Source organism: Vanacampus margaritifer, chromosome 1 (assembly GCF_051991255.1).
Source record: "Vanacampus margaritifer isolate UIUO_Vmar chromosome 1, RoL_Vmar_1.0, whole genome shotgun sequence".
Taxonomy (NCBI): Eukaryota; Metazoa; Chordata; class Actinopteri; order Syngnathiformes; family Syngnathidae; genus Vanacampus; species Vanacampus margaritifer.
In genome coordinates, this window is record NC_135432.1 from 708954 (window position 1) to 732596 (window position 23643).

The window sequence follows — 23643 nt, forward strand, 5'->3', positions numbered from 1 at the left end:
TCAGTTTTGGAACTAAATTCTTTGGTTGACTTTTAAAGTAAACAAGCACAGTACCGGTTCTGAAAATAAGCCTCAGCAACTTATTTTATATATATAAAACGTTTTTTTTTTTTTTAAATAAAAGTATGTTTGCAAAAATGAACATTTCCATCTGGCTCATTTCATTGGAAGATCATAATGTGCTAGATGGTAATTTTCTCCATCTGCTGGCCAAACCAAGCGGCCATCAAACTAAGTCAACAACAGTAACTAACTATCATAATCATTATGACTCAAGATAAAGCTGTCTCCCAATAAGTTCAAATCAAATTGTATCAAATGAAAGGGAAAATATTATTAATGATAACAAATTTAAAAAAAAAAAAAAAGACGTGAGCATGAAACTGTGGTGTTGAAGACAAACAGTTGCCATAGCAACCAGCTAAACTCAAGAGACCTGACCTCTCTCACATCCACTTAACAATCCCCAGATGTCTAATTGTTTCCCTAATGATGCTGAGCCTAATGGGACTGTTTATGGTGTTCATTTTATAGCGCTGGCCCAGTAATTAGACTGCACGCACTTCATTAAACAGCACCAAGTCCACGGCGCACACATTCATCTGTCCATGGTGCTGAGGTTTGTGACTCGCGCGCACACGCACACACAATTTGGTGCCTCTGTCCATGGTGTTGAAACAACAAGGGGCCTCATTTTCAACTCTCCGAGCCGCTGTTGTGATTTATAAGCACAAACCTGGCAGGAGAATGAATACGAATGCGTATGAATACGTAACCGGCAGCATTTCATTCCGCTTCATTCATCATTAACATTTCAACCGCTTCAAAGTTTTATTGCAACGCGTGGTCATGCGATCAAAATATTTGTATAGCACTTTTGACGCAGTCAATGTACAAACCACTGGAATCTGAACAAAGCATGAGTCCAATCTCGGATTTCTATTCTGAAGGGTTCTTGCCATGAGATAAAAATCCCAGATTAGTACATGATATCAATCAAATACCGTGGTAACCTGATTAATTAGTTTAGCACACTCATTGCTCAAAGCAAATATTTGTGTAGCACTTTTTTTGCATATGAAATGTGAAACCATGGGAATTATTCAGTCTGAAAAAAAAAACATGAGTCCAATCCTCGATTTTTGCTCTGAATATTTCAACGCTTCCCACCATGAGTTTCAAATCCCAGATTACATTATCGTATATCAAATACCGTCGTCTCTTGATTTTTGAGATGAATGTGTTCCCTGACCATGTTCATGGCTCAAAGCACTCGTACCATAAGCATTTTGCACCATTTAAATGAATGGAAATTTCATTGATCTGTAACAGTGCAGACAAAAAAAAAAACTGTAATGTGACAATATTGTACTGTATAAAAATGTTAAATGAATAACAATGACATCACGTGTAAATAATTAAACCAGTTAAGCTAATATTTATTCATGATTGAATTCGTTGTACATCGTGCTGCTCCTTCTGGTGTGTGAACATCGCCACCAGTATATTGCAGTATATTACATACATGTAATCAATGAAAACATTTTGTCTGTCTGCATGTTTTGCTCGCACAACAAACAACAAACTTCTCAACTTTGTGCTGAAAGTCCCTGCGGAATTCCAGCCATGAATGCAGCGCCAGATTATGCGCAGTGCGGAAGCAGGATGTGTTTGTTGTTATGGACCAAAAAGATTTTTTTCTGGCCCATGATCATGGTTCAGTTTTAAAAAAAAAGAAGAAGTGGGAATTGGCTCGCAGGTATAAGTTTGACATGATTAATATGTTGTTTTTTTCAATCTGCCTAAGCCTCATTAGAGAATTTCTTTTTTCTTCTCCTTCTTTTTTTTTTTAAGTCTTGAGGGCTCATATATTGCAATTGCCCCTCGGTGCCTTTAATATTCAAATAATGCCTGTCTTCTTTTGTTTCTTTTTTTTTTTTACGATACCGGTAATGACTTTGTACATGAAGTGTCCCTACATTATGGGAGAGCATTATAGTATTAAAAAAACGACATTTGTAGAAAATGCAATTGGCATATTGACAGTCAGTTTCCATCTCACCGTTATGTAATAATAAAAATGAATAAATGAATAAAATCACCATTTAAAAAGAAAAATTCTAGGGCGGGGAAACTACGGAAAATAAATAAATATCACAATTCTTCACAATGATTCATTGAAACTTTGTGTTTAATCAACTACCAAAAACCAACTTTAAATCCAGAATATACAAAGTAAAATATTAAAATAATGAATGGATGAAAATACCGGCGTGGCCACCTTGGCCGATTCGAGGCCGTGCGGCGACGTGCACGAATGGAGGACACATTGACATGAAGATAAAAAGTGTAGAAGGATATTGTTATTGTGCTTTATTGACATAACACATTTTTTGCAGATTAGGGAGAAGACCTGTACATGATTTCCATTTAAATATTGCTACACTATATGACCTTTCTGTATGTGTTCCTAAAAACGTTTGTGAGTCAATATTATTTGTTTGAAGGAATATCACTCGATGATAATTTCCTATTTGCCTGACAACTGTATTTTACATTGACTGCTAGCGTTAGCGTTGCTTTTTATGACAAAGTATGTCTTACGTTAAAATACTTTGTAAACAATGTGTGTAATTCTTTTTGTTGTGTCTTTTATTTCGCAGTAAAGTCCAACTGGGGTGTCATTAAAATGAATAGCATTTTGCATCACGAGCAACACGGTGCATTCAGGGTGCTTCCACAACATAGGAACTTGCAAAGACAAAATCACAAATCATTTTGGATCACTTGCCATTTTCTCTCGCTGCAAGGAGTCATCGTAAAGTTCCACGGACGAACAAGCTCATTGATGTGGACATTCAGTCAGAAGCTACATTGCAAGGAGCATTTATCTAAATACGAATGTGGGATGTGGAGCTGATTATGAGGCGGGCCCAGCTCAGCACATTTGCCAGTCTACTGCCATTTAGATGTTAGCGCACAGTTGTACAAGTGAGTATTTTGGGCTATATGCCAATACAATACGATATTGAAGACATTATAAATAAGAGCCTCCCCCGTTTCTCTTACCGTTGTGCTGCAAGATTTTTTTTTAATTTGTTGCTCTCGCTGGATCTGAAACGTCAACAACGTTGATTTTCTCTCCAGCGAAATCGTTTTAATCGACGACACGGTCGTCATTACGAACAATCGGCTCCCTACCTTGAGGAAGGACAGGTTTCGGTTGCGATCGATGCTGGTTATCTCCAGGTTGCCCATGACAACTTCACAGTTCTCGTAGAGCTTCTTCAGCGTGTGGTACTGCTGGTCCAGGTCCGAAAGGGTGCTCAGCTTGTTCTCTGTACCGGGACAAACTGGAGACAAGAAGATGCACAAATGAATTCCAAGGTAATAGCAACAGCACCTGACTTTTTCTTTTATGTCATCAACTTATATTCACCATACGTTGAGAACGAGACATCCTGAAAAATATCTCTGAGCGAGAGGAAAGCAAAAGTGGATCGACTGTTGCGTTGTTGAACTTGCTCTCATTTCCAACAACACCCATAGCTCATAAACTCCTATATTGCTTTATAGATCGTTTGGCGCTGCGCAAAGATGAGTGTGCTGGCCTTTCTTCACTTGGTGATCCTCCATATTGCTGTGGGTACGAAGGTACGCCCGCAATGGCGGCGCGGGGACCTGCGCTGCAGTGATAAATGAGATTTGCTGACCGCGCGCACTGATGAGTTATTAGAGGGGATGATTTCAGATCGGCTACAAAGAAAGTCTGAGAGAGGATATAAAATGGCTCCGATCAATGAAAATGCGTGTGTGTGAGTGAGTGAAAGGTGAGCAGAAATGTGTAATAATCCCTTATTGGAACCCACTTTTTTGTGTGTGTGTGTTTGCTTGGGGATGAGGGAGGTGAAAATTGAGGTGGAAACAACCCTCCAAAGCCAATATCGGCCACGCGCACACACACACGCACGCACGCACACACTCAACGAGCATTTAAGCAGTTCACACTACAAGTTTGTTTCGATTTTTCGTCTGTGTTTCGGCTTCACAACAAAATCGGGAGTGTTAAAATTCCACTTTAGCTCCCGAAGCGAGTTCAAATCGACTTTTTTCCCAGTGTTAAATATGTAACTATTTAAAAGTGAGCGTTGATTCAACTCTGCAGATGTTAAAATCAACTCAGTGGGAGTCAATTCGGCACTTTTTGAGCTGAATTTCATATCTTGAGGAAGGTCATCTCCGGATGGCGGCCTCACAATGGACTGCTGACGGTTGAGCCCCCCCCCCCCACACTTGTCCAGTGAGACCACCTTGTACTTTTCTACCTCTATCTTTTCCATGTTGTCCTTCCACGGCGGCGCGGTTACGCCCGCGCTGTCCCCGCGCTTGTTTCTGGCCGCGTTTGAAAGGCTGACGCAGCAGAAGTCGGACGGGACATGAAGGAGAAACAGCAAAGGTGGTGACCTGGCGGGCTTTGAGCTGTAGAAGCCAATCGAGTGGGCGACGGGCAGCTGCTGGGGTTGGACGAGCAGCATGAACATGAGCCGCGCCAATCGCAATGATGGTTCAAAGCTGTGGCTCAAGGTCAGAGGGCACGCTCGCTGCAAAACTCATGATTATCATCCAGCAAATATGAAACTTTCTGCTGAAAGCCCCTTCAGTGAATTTGCGTAGACGACATAAAGATTGTTGAAAATCTTCAAGCAGCGATTCTGGCGCCCCGTATTGATATCATCAACATCCTCCTCATTATTGTCTCAGTTGATTGTACAAAAGCGACGCTGTTGACGCATCTTATATGACCCAAACACTTGAACGCAACATTTCAGTAAGGTAAGAAAAAAACAACTGATGACACAAATTAAACTCCTCCGCGCTTGTTTCATTAGAAGCATCCTGAGCTGATGAAACCGTAAAACTTTTATCAGGAATGTTACATTTATGATGGTTTGGGGCCTTTTTTTTTTTTTTTTTTTTAGTAGAATTCATTACACTTAGCCGTTAATGGTGATGAAGTTGCATACGAAATATAGTCGGCGAATGTGACCCTTTACAAGTGCTTTTGTTTGACGGCATTTAAAGATTCTATGCATATCTAGAGAATAGGGCTCATCTCAAACCTTAGAAATATTGGTCTGCACATGGGGGGGAGGGATACCGACCCGTGCCTGCAGGGTTCGACACTCAAGCCAAATCTCTGCACTTCTTTCCGTGCACTTGTTCTGTCGACTTTCCAGCACAATGTAAAACCCAAACGGAAAGTGGAAGGAGGACGTGACGTGTCGGGTGAAGGTGAGATCCTCAGATCATGTAACTTGTCATCACTTTCTCCTAATAAGGGTGTCCCAAATTCCAGCAAGATCTGGGGTTCAATCATCCCTGACATCCCCGGGCAGCGTCGCCATCAGGAGTTGACGGGCATTCGTCATCCCTGAGTCAGCATTCTTCCTCTGCATCCTCACCGGTTTTGACCGCCAGCTCCTAACTTTGAGTGTCGTCGTCCTTCTCATTGTTCGAACCTTTTAGTCATATATTCCTGACTCGCAGGATTTTACTCTTCACCTCCTTGCCTTACACGGAACGGAACCCAACGCGCTAACTCGGTTTATTAGAGAGCAAACAACAACCTCTTCTCAAATGTTCCCAGGTGTCTTGCTGTTCAGTTTTTGTTGCCTTGTATTCCAAGTTTCAAGTTTATGGGCTCTAATTTATTTTCATGCCCAACGCAAAGCACAAACATTTTTACCAGATAAAATGCACGGAACTCCTCTCGCTGTTCATATTCAACAAGGAAACGGTGAGTAATCCTGCGAGAACATAATTACCTGCAGAATCAATTTGTCTGTTAGGTTTGCCCGTTCGGTCCGATCGAGGAAAGATCGGCTTTGTTCTCCGGAGTTTGTCAACTCACAAATACCGCCAGAATTCATCTTGCTGGCAAAGTTATGAAAATTGCGTCCATAGTGTTTGCTAGCAAGGTCCGTGTGGCACTTTTTTTTACATGCTTGATTTTTCTGATGTATCAAATGATGTTTTCAAATGCTTTCTGTATGCAGTCGAGGTCCTGCCAGTTTCCTAACTTGTGATTGGACAACTGCTTTCAGGTTGCTCTAAGTTTGTCTTGATGTGTTTTTTCTTTTCTGCCTTTCTGAACGAAGCAAACGCATGACGAATTAGGAAGTGTCACGCATTCATCTGCACTGCTCATCACTCTTGTGCTAACACGTCATAGCGACCTTCGGGGCCGACAGTGATGTAGTCAATGAGGTGTCAGAGATTCTGAGAGAGCGTGCTTCCTTGAATCCATTAAAGTTTTTCTTATGGCAGAAGAGTTTGCTGGTGATGTTCGGAACAATTACTAACAACTCTGACATTTAAGTCTGCGAGGAGTTTTGACAGGATGTACGGCCTCTTTTACTTCATCCCGTTTTGATTGTGCGCAAGCCAGCTTTGGCATTCTGAAGGCTTGCATACATTCGACGCGTGCTCATTGGCATTCCTTGATGCTTATATTGTTCTTAGGGTGGATGATGAGCGAGTACTTAAAGGTAAAAGCCACCCCATGCAGGACCGGCCCAGGGCGTAGGCAAACTAGGCGGCCGCCTATGGCGCCATCTAGTGAAGGGGGCGTACATTTTTGAAGTTTCCCGTCAATTGTTAACAAAATGGGCGCCCGTCATTGACCTCATTATTTTTTATATGTATCTTACATACATAGTTTGAAAAAAATAAATTGTTAATAATGTCAGCACAAATTGCAAAAGTTCTATCTGCACTTATGCTATTTATTTGTATTATTTGTAGTTGTCTGGGGGGAAGGGGTCTACAATCTACACTTTGGCCTAGGGCAGCAAATCACCGAGGATTTTGACACCATGGATTCATGATTCATCTTCAAGCTTAGATATTTTGGGTGTTTTGGTTTAACTGCTCGGTTCTGGTCACTCTGAAAGCAGTCGTCCGGACACAAAAAGCTCTTTCTGCCTCATTCTTTTGAGTTTACGCTCCAAACGCTTCTTGACCTGGACGGAATGTATGGACTCCATCACAACTGGAGAGAACCCCCTGTTGCAGCCTTTATGCCAGTGCTGCTCTGACTCATCGCTTACATGTTGAGGTCTTTGTATCCTGGCTTCATCCACTGCGACCTCCCAGCCACGGGTGTCCCGACAAGGGCATTCAAGTTTATTCATCTCAGATTCCATGCTACGACCACGCACGCACACACAGCAAATACTGTTGTTTCAATGAAAAGGCAATCATTTATCAGCGCTTGCTGCAACGGCGCAGGCTGGGATGGAGGAATAAAACTGCCCAAAATAAAAATGACTCAATAAATAAATGACAAAAAGTGAAAATAAAAACGCATTTAAAAAATCTAATTAACAAATTAAGTCCCCAAAAATAAATATCAATGGAAATAAAAACAACTAAAAATATCTATATCCCTAAGTAAATAAATACAAGTATAAATAAATACAAAAATAAAAAAAGAGATTAAAAAAAATATATATATATATGTATGAATAAATGGGGAAATAAATACAAAAATAATTATATAAATAAAAATAAATATCAATCAATAAATAAAAACGGTCTGCTCTCACATTTATTTATCTCATGCTGCAGACGCTCTGCCAGGACAAAATGTTATTCAAATGAGGGGGCGGTCCTAATGCTAAATTCGAGGATGGTCGGAAGTCGGACTTTTCTGAGTTCAAACCAGGAAGTGCGTACGGTAACGCCCCCTTGAATTCCACTTGAGAAGTCGGAAAAAAATAAGCTGACTGACTGACTACAGTGATGTCACTCTCCAAGGGCGGCCCCCTTGGAAACACGGACCGTGAATGGGAAAAAACAATTTATTCGAGTATAAAACTAGATAGCTTTTTTCATTCATGAATATTCGACAGAACTTCACATAACACAACGTAATTAACAGTATGCCGCAATCTCCCTGCATGAAATGATACAGCGAACTACTGCACTGTATGGAATGCTTATGAAATAAGATAAAAACAATAAATGAAGCAAAATTGCGAGAAGATAAGTCAAAAGGAAATTTGAGGACCAAAATAAAAAAAACAATTCATCACTATGCGCCATTTTGGTTGTTTACTTTCGCCTTAAACATTTTCAGGTTGGAACTCGTTTTTGTATTTATTTCAACATTTATTTATATATTTATTTTTAGAATCTCGCTTTTTATTTCTGTATTTATTTGTACTTTTATTTGTTTATTTAGGGATATATATTTTTTCTTTTTTCCCATTTATATTCATTTATTTTTTTTATTTAATTTTTGAATTATATTTTTTATATCTGTTTTTTTTCTCACTTTTAGTAATTGATTGATTTATTTATTTTAAATGTTGGCAGTTTTGCTCCTCCATAGGCTGGAAGGGCGGAGTTGCATGCGCACAAATTAATGCACACGTTTGTGCATGTGTGAAAAGTTTAATGAGTCATCACAGCGTAATTTATCCAGTGGCTTCTCTTTGTGGGGAAATGAGGTTTATAGTTAATGTAGCACAAACGGGCTGCCAGAGATGGCGCGTGCATGTTTGTGCCTTCGCTCCAAGCCGAATATTACTCTCAACCATATGGGAGGGAAAAACAATGAAGGGAAATCCAAGAACATTAATGGTTGCGTGTACCAATATGCGAAAATCGGAAGGATATGCATAGAATGTGTGTGTGTGTGTGTGTGTTTGTTTATGCAAGTGTATTTAGTGTCAGCATCCAATTCTAAATCACATCAGCTTCACTAACTTTCCAAATACAATCTGTCGTCAGGGTGTGTGTAAAGTCGACTGGCATGTTTGTAATGAAGCACTCATTTACGGCACGGGCACGGGCACGCACACACACACACACACACACACACACACACGCCCGTTTTGTAGGGGAGGGGGGAGTAGCTTCCCAGAAGAGGAAATAAGTTTGAGTTGGATGTAATGAGCATGCAAAAGGCAAATGAGCCCTTCAGTGTGACAAGTCGTATCGAGACACAGACCGGATGTGTCAAGGGAAGCACGTTATTGCAGTGAGAATCCAAAACGTCGTTCATTCCAACCTTCTCACGCAACACGTTTGCACTCCTTTACTGCCTAATATCTTCTCTTTGTCATCATTAACTATCCTTAATGACTTCGTAGTCTCAGTTGTGAGGCAAATGGGTATATAAGTTGACAATTAAGCAAGGTATCCAAGGTAAAGATATGGTTAAATCAGGGAAACATTTCAGATTGCCAACTGACATAAGGAGCTTTGAAATAATGATCTGAATCATCTGCAAGAGCAGGATGCAGCAGAAGGATGCAAAGGCCGCTTTGACGTTGTCCAACTTTATTAAAAACAAAAATCAAGGCATTATGTATTAGAGTTATCGTAGCTGGTTTTGTTTGTGTTTTTGATTTGACATCTGCTAAAGGTAATAAACAGTTTTAATTTATTGTTTATGATTTTGGGGTGGCCCACAGCCCCGCGTCCCACTAGAATAGAGCCGTGCCTGCCCTGAGAATTTCTCCACATTAAGAACCCAAACAAGGGCGATCGCTAATAAGATGACATTTTTCAAAGCAATTTGAATCTTTCTCACAACCCAGACCTTCACGCAGACAGAAGAAAAACGCTTGATTCTGAGACGAAAATATGTTAGAGAAATGTTGTTGTTATTTTATTTGCCTATAGATTTTTGGGGTATATCGAGAAAAGCTTTAGAAGTCAAACGTATTATTAACAATAGTTGTCAGGTGTGAACACTCCCACTTTCCAATACATTTCAATAGGTTTGCAGGCTGTCCAAAAAAATCGTAAAAATAAAATGATACATCTATAAAGTCGAGTTGTACTTATCTACGTCTCTACGTTGCAGAAATGTTTGTTGGGCCACGACTGACATTGAACGGCAAACAGATCTGAGGTCGAGCGGCAGCCCAGAAACAATTGCGTTTGGCCTCAGAGGTGCCACACGATCCTCAATTAACACCCGGGCTCTCTTTCCCGGCCACAGTCATCCATCTCAAGTCGGATCAATAAGCCTTCACTGGCGTGCGGCTGTTGAGGGATGTAAATAGCAGAAATCTGACATTTGTCGCAAATAAAACAAAAGGTCTTCGATATAATCAACAGCAGGAGGGGCGCCATTTCTCAAACAATCCATAACCTTATTAAAAAGGGACAATAATTTAGTAGGTGAAGTGCACATGTGAGACGAATGAGGGGTTGGAGGTGCGACAGGGATGCATTTCTCTCTTTGTGTCATAAAGAAACATGATAGCAGACGGATTTGTATCGACTACATTATTGCAATGATTGACACCAAACGGGCTTAGGAACGCAAACATTTTTTTTTCATCTGGGAATGATTAAACACGTTTCGTTGCAACAGAGGAGGCCATCACCAGATTCGACATTATATTTACGGCTTACAGAAAAATGATTAATGAAATAACTACGTTGTGACCTTTGTGTGGTCTTCCGGTAAGATTGATGATTGCAAATGGTTAGCATGCGACGCGGTAACAGAGGGATGCAAATGTTAAATGACCTCATCAAAAAATAGAACTGATACAACGCAAACATAGCATAACTTTATACATGAATAAAATGAAGCAGTTTTAACGATGCGTCACTACAACTTTTTTGCAGATGCCGAAAAGGTTGACTGACAGGAGTAATGCTCATTTTCTTCATCCCGACTGCATTCTCTTTATGCATTTTTTTTAAAATCTGGATAGTAAAAAAAAGCCTTGCAATTTCAAAAAAAAAGTCTGGCTTTTTTCCCTCTGCAATATGGTCACGCCCCCCTCTCCAGAGGAACTGGACACAAAATCACTAAACGTGCATCACTTCTGTCCAAAAACTGTACTTAAGCCGCACCACAGTTTTCCGTATTTATGCCAACTTCAAACTCTAAAAATCGCACAACAATAAAGCCTTTTATTGAGGAAATTACTAAATGGGGTGCACATATTTTATTTGTCGCTCACGCAGGCTTGTTTTAGCACCCTCCAAGACACCCAGGATGCTTTTGCATTATAAAGAGACAAAAAAAACAAACAGACAGCCGTAACAAGGCCAGGGAGGCTTGCGTTAGCGACTCCAAGTTCTTTTGCTATCGGCGACGGAAAGCCTCCGTTAGCCCTGGCCGGGCGCTTCCGTGAGCCTCTTAGCTCTGTGGGGTTAGCGACGGGACGTTCACTGCCACCAAAGAGCATGACAGCGACGACGTCCACAGTCCTGGAATTCAGACGATGATATCCGCGCAAAGGAGGTTTCCAACAAGAACTGAGCCCGAGGAGCTACACGGGCAGAGCCACAACTGCGGCTACCAAAGCTTTTTCAAGTGAGCCAAACGCTTCGTGCTTCAGGTTAAAATCATTGAAGTGATCACTCATAAATAGTATTAGGAATGCCTTGTCCTTGTGTCAACATCATCAAGTTCACGCCTTCTTGCCTTCGAAAGTGTCCGTTTCACAACTGTGCCACTTTGCCTTGGTTTATGTACTGCTGACGCCAATTTTAAGTACAGAACTATAGCAAGTGCCAATGTTTCATCATAACTGGGATCCTTTAAGCAAAATGAGATCAAAGTCAATTTCCTCGTTAGACTTTGACCTGCAGCTGCATTCATTAATGCGAGACTGGGGGATTCTCAGAATCCCAGAGTCCCGAGAAGTCAAACATAGTCACACCACTTGAGCTTAATTAAATTTGTGATCATTAAAACTTTCTGAGAATGCAATCCTGCCTGACCGAGCGAGCGAGCGATGGACGAAGCATGAATATTTGATGCTTTCAGCATTTCAGACAAAGTTGACTCTCTTGGACTTTGGTGATGGAATTCTCTTTAGTTACGGCAAGATTCTGATACACTTCACCTGCTAGCGGAGAATGAAACACACACGCATGCAACATATTAGGGGTGTGCAAAAAAAAAAAAAAAAAGATTCTCATAAGAATCGTGATTCTCATTTAGCAAGATTCAGAATTGATTTTAAATGCCACAATATCGATTTGATTAAATTATTTTATACTATCTTGCCATTGTTTGTGTGTGCCTTTATTGGGAGCGCTGTTCACATTGTACACCATCAAATTATTCCAATAAAAGTTTTTCTGCAGCGTAGGAAGAGCATATGCCGGTGAGTCATGTTAAGATGCCTCTCTCTGTATACATTCCTGAAGCATTTTGTTTGAATAAGCGATAAAAGTGCTGCGAGTAGCGCACTAGTTAGCATTAGCGAGTCAGACTGGAGTAGATCATGACGATCCTTTGCACATCTATGAATTGAAGAAGAAATCCTTGCCAATCAAAGCGATTCTAAATCGCAAATCGATTCTCAATCAAAATTTGATTCCGAATCGAATCGCTGACCCAGAAATCGAAACGTGAGACAGACAGTCAAAGATTTCCACCCCTACAGCACATGCATGTGCAAACACGCACGCGCAAACACACAGAAAACAATCATAACAGGTTATGCGCAAAGTCAAGTGGTTTTGTAATGAAACGCTCAGATTGTGTATGTGCTCTCACACACACACACAAACACGCACACACACAGATTGAGCTGTAATAGGCCCGTGCCGCAGCCCCGCGGCTTAGCTAGGACACTTTTTTTTCCCTTTCAAATCTGTACTTTAAGTGACAAAGCCCCAAGTTGCCTCCTCAATTATGTCGTACAGGTGCAGTCAGCTATAGCAAGTAATTGCATTGGGTGTTTGGCGCTCCCCAAGAAGGACTGGAAGCTCACGGCAGCGTTGTCAGGAGCTCCTGAAGGATACGCCAGCGTGCTACGTGTGCATTCCTGTCACACAGATGCGGGAATAACATTTCGCTTTTCATGCGGGGCTTTTGCTCTTGTTTGAATATACATTATATACTGCATGGCTTCATACGATCCTACGCATTTCCTACGCATTTCCCCCATTTGGACTTGTAAACCTCCACTCCTCAAGACAACTTCTCAGGCTGAGCTGTTGGTGAACTATTTCAGGACACAGCGCCAACTTTTAAAGGGATACTTGACTCCTTGAGACATTTCCAGCAGTAAAAAGTTTGTCCAGAATGAATTTGATAACTTCATTATTTGTATTTAAAATTAATATCTTAAGAATTTTTTTTTTTTTTAGACCTGCTGTCGACTGAAGATGACATCACTTGTGCTGAGGAAGTAGGTAACGACCAATCACGGTTCAGTTTGATGACCAAACCCCAAAAAAGGTGAGCCACGATTGGTCGCTACCTACTTCCTCAGCACTGGTGATGTCATCTTCAGTCCACAGCTAGTGTAAAAATTAGCTTTCAAAGGTATTAAATGTACATGAAAAAAGTGATCAAATTCATTGTGGACAAAATATCAACTTTTTACTGCTAAAATTGTCTTAACTCTTTGACTGCCAAAAACGTTAAATAACGTTTAGTAAAATCCTATGGAGGAGTGCCAAAGACGTTAAAAGACGTTTTTTTCAAAACAGGTGAAACTAACCATTTTCTATTGTTGATTACTCAAAAACGGAATTTTTTTTTTCTGATGGAAGATGAGAGTCCAATCTTTTTTTGGCAGTATGTGTGTTTCCATAGTCCAAACACATAATTTTCTATGGACCTTGAAAGATCAGTCAAAATGCTTAAAACCGGCTGGCACCCACGGCATCCCTTTTCTGAAAACGTCTGGCAGTCAAAGAGTTAATGGGTCAAGTAGGCCTTTAAGAAGAACGTGATCAAACGTGAGTTTAGTATAAACAGGACGGGAGGCCCACGCAAGGGCGGCCTTGCTGTTGTCAACGTTTAATGGCGCACTGGCACGCTGGCGGAGAGGCACGTTTCCGCGGGCGCCGCCACCACCTGGACCAGATGCAAAATAAAGCACAGATGCGGCAGTTTAATTAGCCTTGCCAGAGGTGCTGCAGCGTTATTACCCTGCTCCGCCTGGAGAGAGCGCCTGCTGTGGCGACGCTGCGTGAGGGCGCTTTGACAGCAGCGCAAATGGAGGGCTGATCATGATGCCTTTTTTTCCGTAGTGGAATGAATCCGACGGCGGCGCACATTGATTATTTCTCGGATATGAAGCAGGAGAACAATGGGTTGCTGCGCACGGGTGCGATAATACATGTGAGCAGCGAGCGCGGGCGCCTCCATTTGCCAAGTAAACGTGAATGACCTCGTCGGGAGTGAAATGTGCCATCGAGGAGAAGTGATGGGCATCGGCGAACGTGGCGCTAATGACACGGGCGCAGCCACTTTCCATTCGCTCCCGTCTAACGAAGCTCACGCGCCACAAACACACACCTTTGATGAGCTTCCGCATTGAGAAGGAACACGTCGTTCCCGGCACATCTTCACGTTGCTCTCTAAAGGCGCCCCGTCAAGATCAAACGTGCGTATCGGCGCGCCAGAAGTTCAAGAGGACGTCAGCTTCTGCTAACGTGATGGAATGTCAAGTGGGCCGCGGCACTCGGGTCCATCTAGAAGCTTCTGGGCTTGCCTTGTCATCATCAAGTCTCTTTGTGGGGGGAGCCTAGCTCGCTAAGTTAGCGTCTGCCAGATTACACGAGTCTGACACACAAACTGTTTCCAACTGCTGCAGCGACGCTTCTACCGTCGTATCTCCCAATCTGCCGCACCGCGCTAAAGTGAAAAAGACCAGACGGGAGATAGTTTAGTCGTGGGCCCAGGAGACCGCAAACTGTCACCGGGGAAGAGATGACAAAACCATGCATTATTTATAGCTTTGTGTTGCTCGCTAACACCGTACAGGAAACTGTCAACACACAAATGACACATTTAATGGAATGGTGAACACCTGCATTGCTTTTCTACAATTGCCTGACAAAAATGTGCACAAGATTACATACCGATTTTGCGTCATCTTGAAAATATGTCCACATTCAAATCATGCTGGCCTCAGTTAAAGGTTCTGACCATGTAAATAGCAAAAAAAAAATAGTCAACTCAACCGCAACGGGAGTACCTTGGATTTGAACCCGGGTTGACTAAGCTAACAGGCCAGCAATTGTTTTAGTGCTGACTAAATGTTTTGTAACGCCAACCATACTACGATCTCAGCTGCTTCCTAACCTCAACCATGAGCGTCCCATGTAAAGACGTAACATGTACAACCTGACTGAAAGCCGAATACGAACCGCAACGGTTAATATTCCTCCCAGAAGTGACGACAAATTCCCAAAACTGACGGTGAATTGACGTCGAGAAGGAGCAGAGAGCTAAAGGACCACGGATTGTCACCTTCAACTAAGTGGGATGAAATTCATTCTCCGCATTTGAGCCATGCATTGCGGGAGTGGTGAGCAGCAGCAGGGGCTCGAGGGTCCTTTGGTGATCAAACCCCCCAATTCCAACCCATAGTGCGTAATGAGTGTCAAGCAGGGAGGCAAATGGTGCCCATTTTTATAGTCTTTGGTATGACCCAGCCGGGGATTGAACCCATGGCCTTCCAAGCTCAGGGCGGGCTCTGTGCCACTAGGTCACTGAGACGGCTGCACAGAACGTACCAACGTCTTGTTGGTCTTGTGACGTGGGGCGGAACACGCGTATTTTCATGCATGGTAAAACGACCAATATGGTGGTCTTGTGTTGGAGGACTTGTTGATTTTCTCGGCCCTCCAGCTTCCTCACACATTCCAAAAACATGCATCAGCTAAGTTAGTCCACGGTGAGGTCAAGTTCTGCCCCGCCTCTCCACACCGAGCAGCGCTGAACTCGAGGCAACTAGACAATCGCTAACAAAAAAGCGGCTGACCCGATCACCGTTACTAACTCGTTGCAACACAAAATGTGACCTCTAGCGTTGTTCGTGGTAAACAACATTTTTAAAGTTTAAATTGTGGGTATTTGAAATGCCACTGGCAATGATAGCCAGCCCCAGTCATGGACCGTAACAAACATCATCTTTCTTCTATTCACTTGTAACCAACACAGTTACCGTGTTTTGTTTTTAAACACTATACTGGCAACAAATGTGAGTACACCCCCGAGTCAAATATCCAAAATGGGCCCAATTAGCTTAGAGTGACCAAACGTCCTCTTTTACATGGACAACTCTGCTTATTTACATCCTGTCCGGGCAATCCGTCCCCCATAAATCCATGAAAATGTCCGGTATTCTCAGTTTTTCATGGGACCAATTAGCATGCGTTGAACCGCGAACACAGCGCACAATTTATGCGAACGCGACCGACGACGTGCGTGACGTGGGCAAGAATGGCGGTCGAGAACCCGTAAAAGAAGGCAATTTGTGCTACAGGCGATAGCATTTTTATAATACGCGAGTGCCAGCGAAAACGGTTTGCTGCTCAAAAGGACAGCATACAACGGCAGCCATTTTGTCCTTGAGCGTTCACACAAAGTCGTGAGAAGTTTAGCTAGAAAAGCAAATCGTAGAGTGTGGGTTCGATCCCCCGACATCGCTGACAAAATATCTTAAAAAGTACATCTTGGCAGCCCTCATTTAGAAGGTTATATGTCATGATTTAGTCATTTTCAAGACTTTAAAAGAGAGTTCTGTTTTTTCTACCCATACAGAGGAGGCATGTGTTAAAATAATTATAAACGTGTGTGGCATCTTTGAGTAAACTTTCGAGTGTCATTTCCGTCTCTCGGGGTCGGGCGGAGGGTTCTCTTTTTTGGAAATCAGAATTTGGTCACCCGAAATGAGCTGTTTTGTCTTCTGGTTTGCTGTGAGTCATTAGTGTTACATGAATGGAGAGAAGACGTGTCACTCTCGCACCCTGGAAATTCAATATGGCACCTTGTGGCTAAGAACTCGCTGAGAATCTAGCGGCAACCAGTGAAGTTTTGGTCAACCTCGCGCCTAATAGGGTTAAAGGCAGTGCTGGTGGCCACAGAAATTATTGACAGTTTGGGCACAATTTTCACTTAGGGGTGTTGACACTTTTGTTGCTAGCGGTTTAGACATTAACGGTTCTGTGTTGGGTTATACTGAGCTGCATACAAGCTGCATCCTTTTTTTTATTTATATATATATTTTGTGTGTGTATGTGCGTGTGTGCAAGTGTGTGTGTATTCATTAGATCACCTAAAACCTATTAAAAAAATCCCACACCGTTCACCTAAACCGAACACTTCCAGCCAGAGTCGTGAGGCCGTCAGGAGACCAGAGGAAGGACCAAAGAAAAGAAACATTAACGGTTCTGTGTTGGGTTATACTGAGCTGCATACAAGCTGCATCCTGATGACTTTATATTAAAGCAACATGTCATTTCTTCAGTGTTATCCCAAGATAGACAATGTTTAGCAAAATGTGATGTCATCCCTTTTGCTAGCTATCGTTATATAGAAGTGGAAGTAGGCTTCGTTCCTCCGAACGGATGTTTTGTTGCAAAAGATCACGTGATTTAATCTGGAGTTGTCATTGGTCAAAACATCTGTGCTGCGCCATTCACTTGTGATTCGACATTTGGAATCACAGCCACAATTGTCGCAGGCGGTTTGTAACTCATGAGAATTGCTTGCAGAACACCAAACACTGCGACATGATTGGATTGTTCGCTGCCGTTCAAACTCACCTAAACAGGTTAAGCAGTAGAACATGGATAGATTGTTACAGTAGTGAGCCTAACAAGCAGGCAACAGCTGGGGGGAGTTAGATGCCTTGTAATGCGACCTTTGACCTTTCGTGCGCATGCAGGCCACATTCATGGCAATCCGTGACATTACAGTTAGAAAGAAGAGCAAAGCAAACTTAATTTGGTCTTCTGTAATGTCGAAACTAAAAGTAGGGAGCAACACGTGGAAGAGTCTAGAATGCGGTGCGCGTTTTTTTTTGTTTTTTTTGCCATGGAGAAGACCCTGAAAACGAGGCTAGTCGACAATAATAAAAACAGCGGCAGTGTCATAATCCCAAAATGAATGGGAGTGTTTGTCAATTTTCAAGTTGGGCTTTTGATGAAATGGCCCCATAAAGCATGAAGAACAGCGTCTGCAAAGCGTCTGCAAAGCGTCTCCAAAGCGTCTCCAAAGCGTCTCCAAAGCGTCTGCGTGAGCACAATCGCACGGTGTTGCTAAATTAATTTCCTCAAGTCTGGGCTGGCGGCCGACGCGGATGCCAAAACAAAAGAAGCCGGCGGTGCGTGGCGGGCGGCACCGCTCTGACTTACGGCCCTTAATATTGCAGACAGAAATCAATAGCAGATCTGTCATCCAACACATGTATGAGACTTTAAACTTTATTGATCTGACAGGACGCTGCTGAAATACGGATAGCGGGAGAAGCAGAGGATGCCTCTCGGGGCCGTAAATCAATAGCGCCAGAGTCCTTCGGGGGCCACAAGGACTGAATGAAATTACACTTGATCTCATAACAGCCGCATTTGATTTGCATGCAGACCTTTTTCACCGCACTCAATTGCATTGTTCATTTGATCTGCACTTAATCGGAAAACAACTGTCAGAGTATATCAAAACATGCAAGCTACCAACACATGTAGTATGTCTACTTTCATTCAACAACAACAAACACGCATTCATGCTAATGATGATCTAAGTCTATCACTTTATATATACCACAATGCAATAATAATAATAATAATAATAATACAGAGCACATCAAGTCTTATTTGAAGAAACGTATCTCAACACGATGCCTTTTTATGTGGGTATAAGTCCAGTGCAGCAGTGGTTAAAATCAAATAAACAAATAAAAAAAGAAAAAAATGAATTGCCTATCAGAGGTTAAGCACAAAATAACGCAAACAAATTACATTTAAATAGCCTTAAAACGGCAGCGCTTTACTCTACTTTTAAAAGCTAGCTTCAAATTCAGTCACAGATATAAACCTAAAATTCAATTTCATTATAGTGCAGAATATAAACCAACTATAGTCTCGTACTGAATTGAGCAACAGCAATTTCTGTCACGATAAATGCGGACAGATTTCTTTTTTATTTTTGACCTTTATGTCCAAGGTGCTACAAGACAAAGCTGTTAGCAGCGGCAGACTATTATTTAAAATTTTCATCAGCTGGGGAGTGGGGGCCACTGCCACATTGGCTCCAACCCTTTGCACGCCCCTGGTTCTTCTTTGGTTTTGTCAATCAACTAACCCCGTAACACGAGGAAACCCGTGGTTCCCTTTTTGCGTTATATTTGAATAAAGAGGTGAGTTTTTGTGGAATCCCATCAATCGTGTGTTCATGCTTTTAGTTTTATGCAACAGAATTTCTTGGCGCAGTTGAGGAGTTGAGGGCTTCCGGTTTGGTGACCTCAACATAGCATCTCTGCTCAGCATGTGTTGGGAGACTTTCCAATATAATTGAATAGCGTATTTTGGAAACTAAATGGTGGAGACAAGCCAGTAGAAAAGTTTGTTCCCTTAAAAAGTTGACTTTTTGTCTTTCACCCTCCTTGAGTGTATCACTGCCGCACGATTAACGAGCCCCCCGCCGCCATTCATTTAGAGACCTGATCTTGTCATAAAGCATGCGCTAGGCCGCTATTGGGCCACGGCAGCGGGCAGACGCCAATTTATGAGCTCGCTCTGTGTAGACAGAATCACAGCTCTGTGATTTAAGCGCGTTCACAGCTTCTTTGTTCCTTTTTTGAGGAGGTGGAGGGAGGGAGGGAGGGAGGGAGGGAGGGAGGGAGGGAGGGAGCGGGCGAGCAAGGCCGCCTGACCTTCACCTAAGAAACCTGCCGCGGGCTCTCCCGTTTGCCGTCGGTGTCCAGGCCTCACAGGCCTCACAGGCCTGCGCTTGTGTCATTTCGCCAAACTGCGGCAAGCCCACGTCTGCCATTTAAAGGGTTCAGAGGAACACGCGGAAAGTAAAACGCTAGTTAATTGGAATTCAGCAGTGAGCAGATTAACTTTCAAAGCCCAGCGAGGAGATGTCAAAAGGCCAAGAGGCTTTTTAATTTTATGTTTGGCTGATCTGACCTGTCAAAGGAGGCGTGAAAACTATAAGCTGCTATACCTTGAATGAAAACAAGCTCAACTGAGCGTGAAAGGTCCTCGGTGACCTTGAGACAACATTTTCCATGAAATCTCATCGCTTTCATTAGCATGTCGAGTTAGCGCTCTCGTCATGAAGTTAAACTGACTGTGGGCAAAGAACGAAAAAATGTGCCCGCCGGCACCATGTACCCCCCAGGGACCACATGAGTAGCCCACGGGCCTGTTTGTAGAATAGCTCACCAGTGATGGGACAATTGTGATTTCCCAGGAATCGCGGAGTAATGATCATTTGAAAATGTAAAAACTGGCAGACATTTTTCAGTAATAAAATGTTATATAGAGATATGTATCCGTTTCCTAATTATTTTGAGAAATCATTATAACATCAGTGTATTCACATAAATGAATACCATTGGTAATTATATATATTTTTTTTTTTAGCTGAGTCAGATATTTGGCAGAATAAAATTTGTTAACCAATTAATCGGCCGATTAATTAACCAAACAAAACTTTAAAAAAACAACAAGCAATAAATAAAAGAACTTATTTTTTTGCTCTCAACACTTACAAAAATAAAGATATGAAATAAAGAAAGTTTTATAATACTTTGTCCTATAGTATTTCTTTAATTTTACAGAGAACTTTACACAGAACAGAGAAGAATATTGACAAAAAAAAAAAAGGCAGATTTTCCATCCTTTTTGTAATTTTAAATTATTTTTGTCTTATGTTGTTGCATTGTGTTCATGTGACACGTGCACATAAAATATATCGATTTTGGACTATTTTAACTGGCAGCCATTTTCACTGAAACAACCCCTTTGGCTCCCGGCTGTTTTACTGGAAGGCGCACAGAATATTGCATTCAATTGCTATAAAAACATGGAACCTACCAAAAGAAAGATTAGAATCTCTTCTTTCTGTTTCCCTTATGCAGCAATTAGCATAATAATATAGCTGAATTTCATCATTATTCCCAAATTAGTTTAAGACTGTGGGGAAAACAGCTGTTTTGCAACGTGGCCCCGGTCGATCTCTTATACTCTGCTGCCACCTGCTGGCCGTTTTTGTAAGAACTACCATTGCTTCAACTGTTCTCTCCAGTTCAGAGGTTGCATTAAATATGTTTTTGGGACACTGTTAATATTTATACGTATTTATACGTTTTGGGGAGCAAATGAGTTAAATGAGCTAATATCAGCCGAATAAAAATGTCAGGCCCTAATAATATCATGACTGAAGGTAATTTGTATCAATCAATCCATCCAATCTTAATTCCATGCAGCCAATATATCCATCCCAGGTGAGTTGGGGTGAGAGAGAGGCAGGCCGCACCGTGGACCGCCCTCAAGTCTATCGCAATCATTGTGAATAAGGCATCGACTCGGAACGCAGGCCAGTTACGTTGTGTAAAAGGCAAGTATAGGAAGAACAATGCTTGTGCCTGCACAAACAGCCTGCGCAACTCCACCTCCTGTTAAAAGACTTTTGTGCTACACTCGCAGCAATTGAGCGGGAGGTCACAGGAGTGGAAATCAATCTACTTCCTGGGAAATACAAAAAGTGGCTTCCACTTTCAACCCCAGCAGGAAAACAACACAAATCCATTGCTTCTGTTTTTGAGTGTGATCTCCTTCTATTCTTTTTTTTTTTTCTTGTGCTTTCTCTGAACCTTTTTGTTTCCTCACACCCTCGCGTGTCCTTTCTCTCTGAATACTCCCGAACTTTATCCTCACTGCTGAGTCAAATTTACCCCTGGGAGCATTTTAATAGCTCATATGAAGTTCAACTAAAAATATATATTTATTTTTTTTGTGCTGAATTTCATTCAACTGCAGTATTTAACATCTTATATGCTTTTATTTCTCTGCTTTCCAATGCTGCTATCTTCAGTATGTGCAAGACTGAAACGAGTAACTTAGACGTAGTCACCCTTTGTACCATTAATCCTTGTTTTACAAATATGTATCTAATCAATTAGACCACAACGTAATTTTTTGGGGGGGTGAAACACCTCAGTCTTGACATTCAGAAAATTGCTGTTTTTACTACTCTCATTATGTGATGTGTACTCAAGACCAACACAGAACACCACGCTCACACTTTTGACAATATCGAGAGCTTAAAACAGAAGCGGCGCAGTACCCAAACTGACCTGGGAGAGGCAGCATAGTGCTACAGGAGATCTTGCCTTCCATAAAATTCCAAAAACAAAGAGTAGAAGAAGAAAAAGCAGACCAAGAGCTAGGCTATCAGTTAGCTGGTAACGACAATGCGTTGGCAAACTCATTTCCTCGTTCAACACAACCAATTCCTCCTCAAATATATTAGCATACAACAGACACCAGAATGATAAGTTATGATAAGCTAATCTTTAAAGACATCTGAATATTGGACCTACTGACCTTTGTCAGAAGAGGTGAATCAGACTCAAAATCGGCCCGACTATATTGATCTGCATAAGGGTCTTAAAGCAACACCTGATTGATTAATTAGTCAGTTAAGTGTGTGTCTATGGAAAGCACATGGCAAGCATAGGAGTCTACGACATCAAGTGATGCACTTGAACTCGGCGTCACTGATTTATCCTTTCAGTGTTGCCGTGTATCTCGGCTATGACGACGGACTTAGCACAGTGATGTAAACGGTGACGTGAACGACGACATGTAGAGCGATGCGATGAATGGCGCGGCAGGTAAGGTTGCGATCCACTCGCACGACAGCTAATTAAACCACAGGAAATCTCATCAAGCTTGAAGCCGAAACACACAAGAAACAGACGTGGCAATAATAAAGTGAGGCAAATTGCTCAGTGAATGAGAGAGGGCTACAAGATTCGATTTGCGCGGGAAAAATAGTGATTTCACAGTCCAATAACCGGACTGAATTGTCATTTTCTTTGCCTTAATTAATGCGGCCTGACAAATTATTGTTCATCCAAACAATTTTATAGCTTTTTTGAGAGTGGTGTGTATATATACTTTTTGATTCATTATCTTTTATTATCTTAGCCACTTTACAGGGAAACTGCAAATCAGACAAAATGAAAAGGCATTTATGCACTGCGTTGGTCTTAAGGAAAACGAGAATAAAAGTGGGCTAAAAAGATGAAAATGAAACGCCGCTTCTTTATGTTTTGCAGCCTCTTTTACTCCAACAAAGTCCTCCAAGCTGTGCGATCAATCAGGCTTGTTTTGAAGGCCGCTTCAGACGCCATTACTGGAGCCTTTGAAAAGTTACACGAGGATGGAAGTGTTTTTTTTGAGCTTGTCGGAGAGTGAGGACGCTCCCGCCTTCCTCCTTTTTGGGGCACAGAAGGAACCAGTGAGGGAGGCGCGGCCGTTATGCTCGGGACCGGCCCGGTGCGCAACCCCACAGGCTGTTGGGGTAAAGAAAATGGTCCAATCGAAAGTTGAAGCGGAGGCAGAGCTCCCCTCTGCCAAATTGAAGCTGCCGGGCCAAACGGGATCTGGAATTAGCGGACTGATCAGTTTGCGTTTGCTCACTTGCACCGTGTGCCTCTCATTTGTCTACCTTTACATTCCAACCATCTGCTCTGGCATCACGCAAAGTCAGATCTTCTGGGGGGGAGGAACAACTTCAAACATATTTTTAAATGAAGACAAGATGAATTATGCTAAGATGGAATTGAATTGCCCCCTGTTCATGATAACGCCTCCCAACAAACAACCCGGGGGATG

The 23643-nt window shown here is 42.1% G+C and overlaps 1 protein-coding gene across 3 annotated transcripts in view; it reads right to left on the reverse strand.

Annotated features, from left to right (window-relative positions):
- Positions 1-23643, reverse strand: part of LOC144055004 (receptor tyrosine-protein kinase erbB-4-like) — a 202741-nt gene that overhangs the window by 104156 nt on the left and 74942 nt on the right. For all 3 annotated transcript variants that reach the window (XM_077570553.1, XM_077570560.1, XM_077570544.1), the window contains exon 2: positions 3202-3353. In XM_077570553.1, the coding sequence (XP_077426679.1) occupies positions 3202-3353 (152 nt within the window). The remainder of the gene's footprint in view (positions 1-3201; positions 3354-23643) is intronic.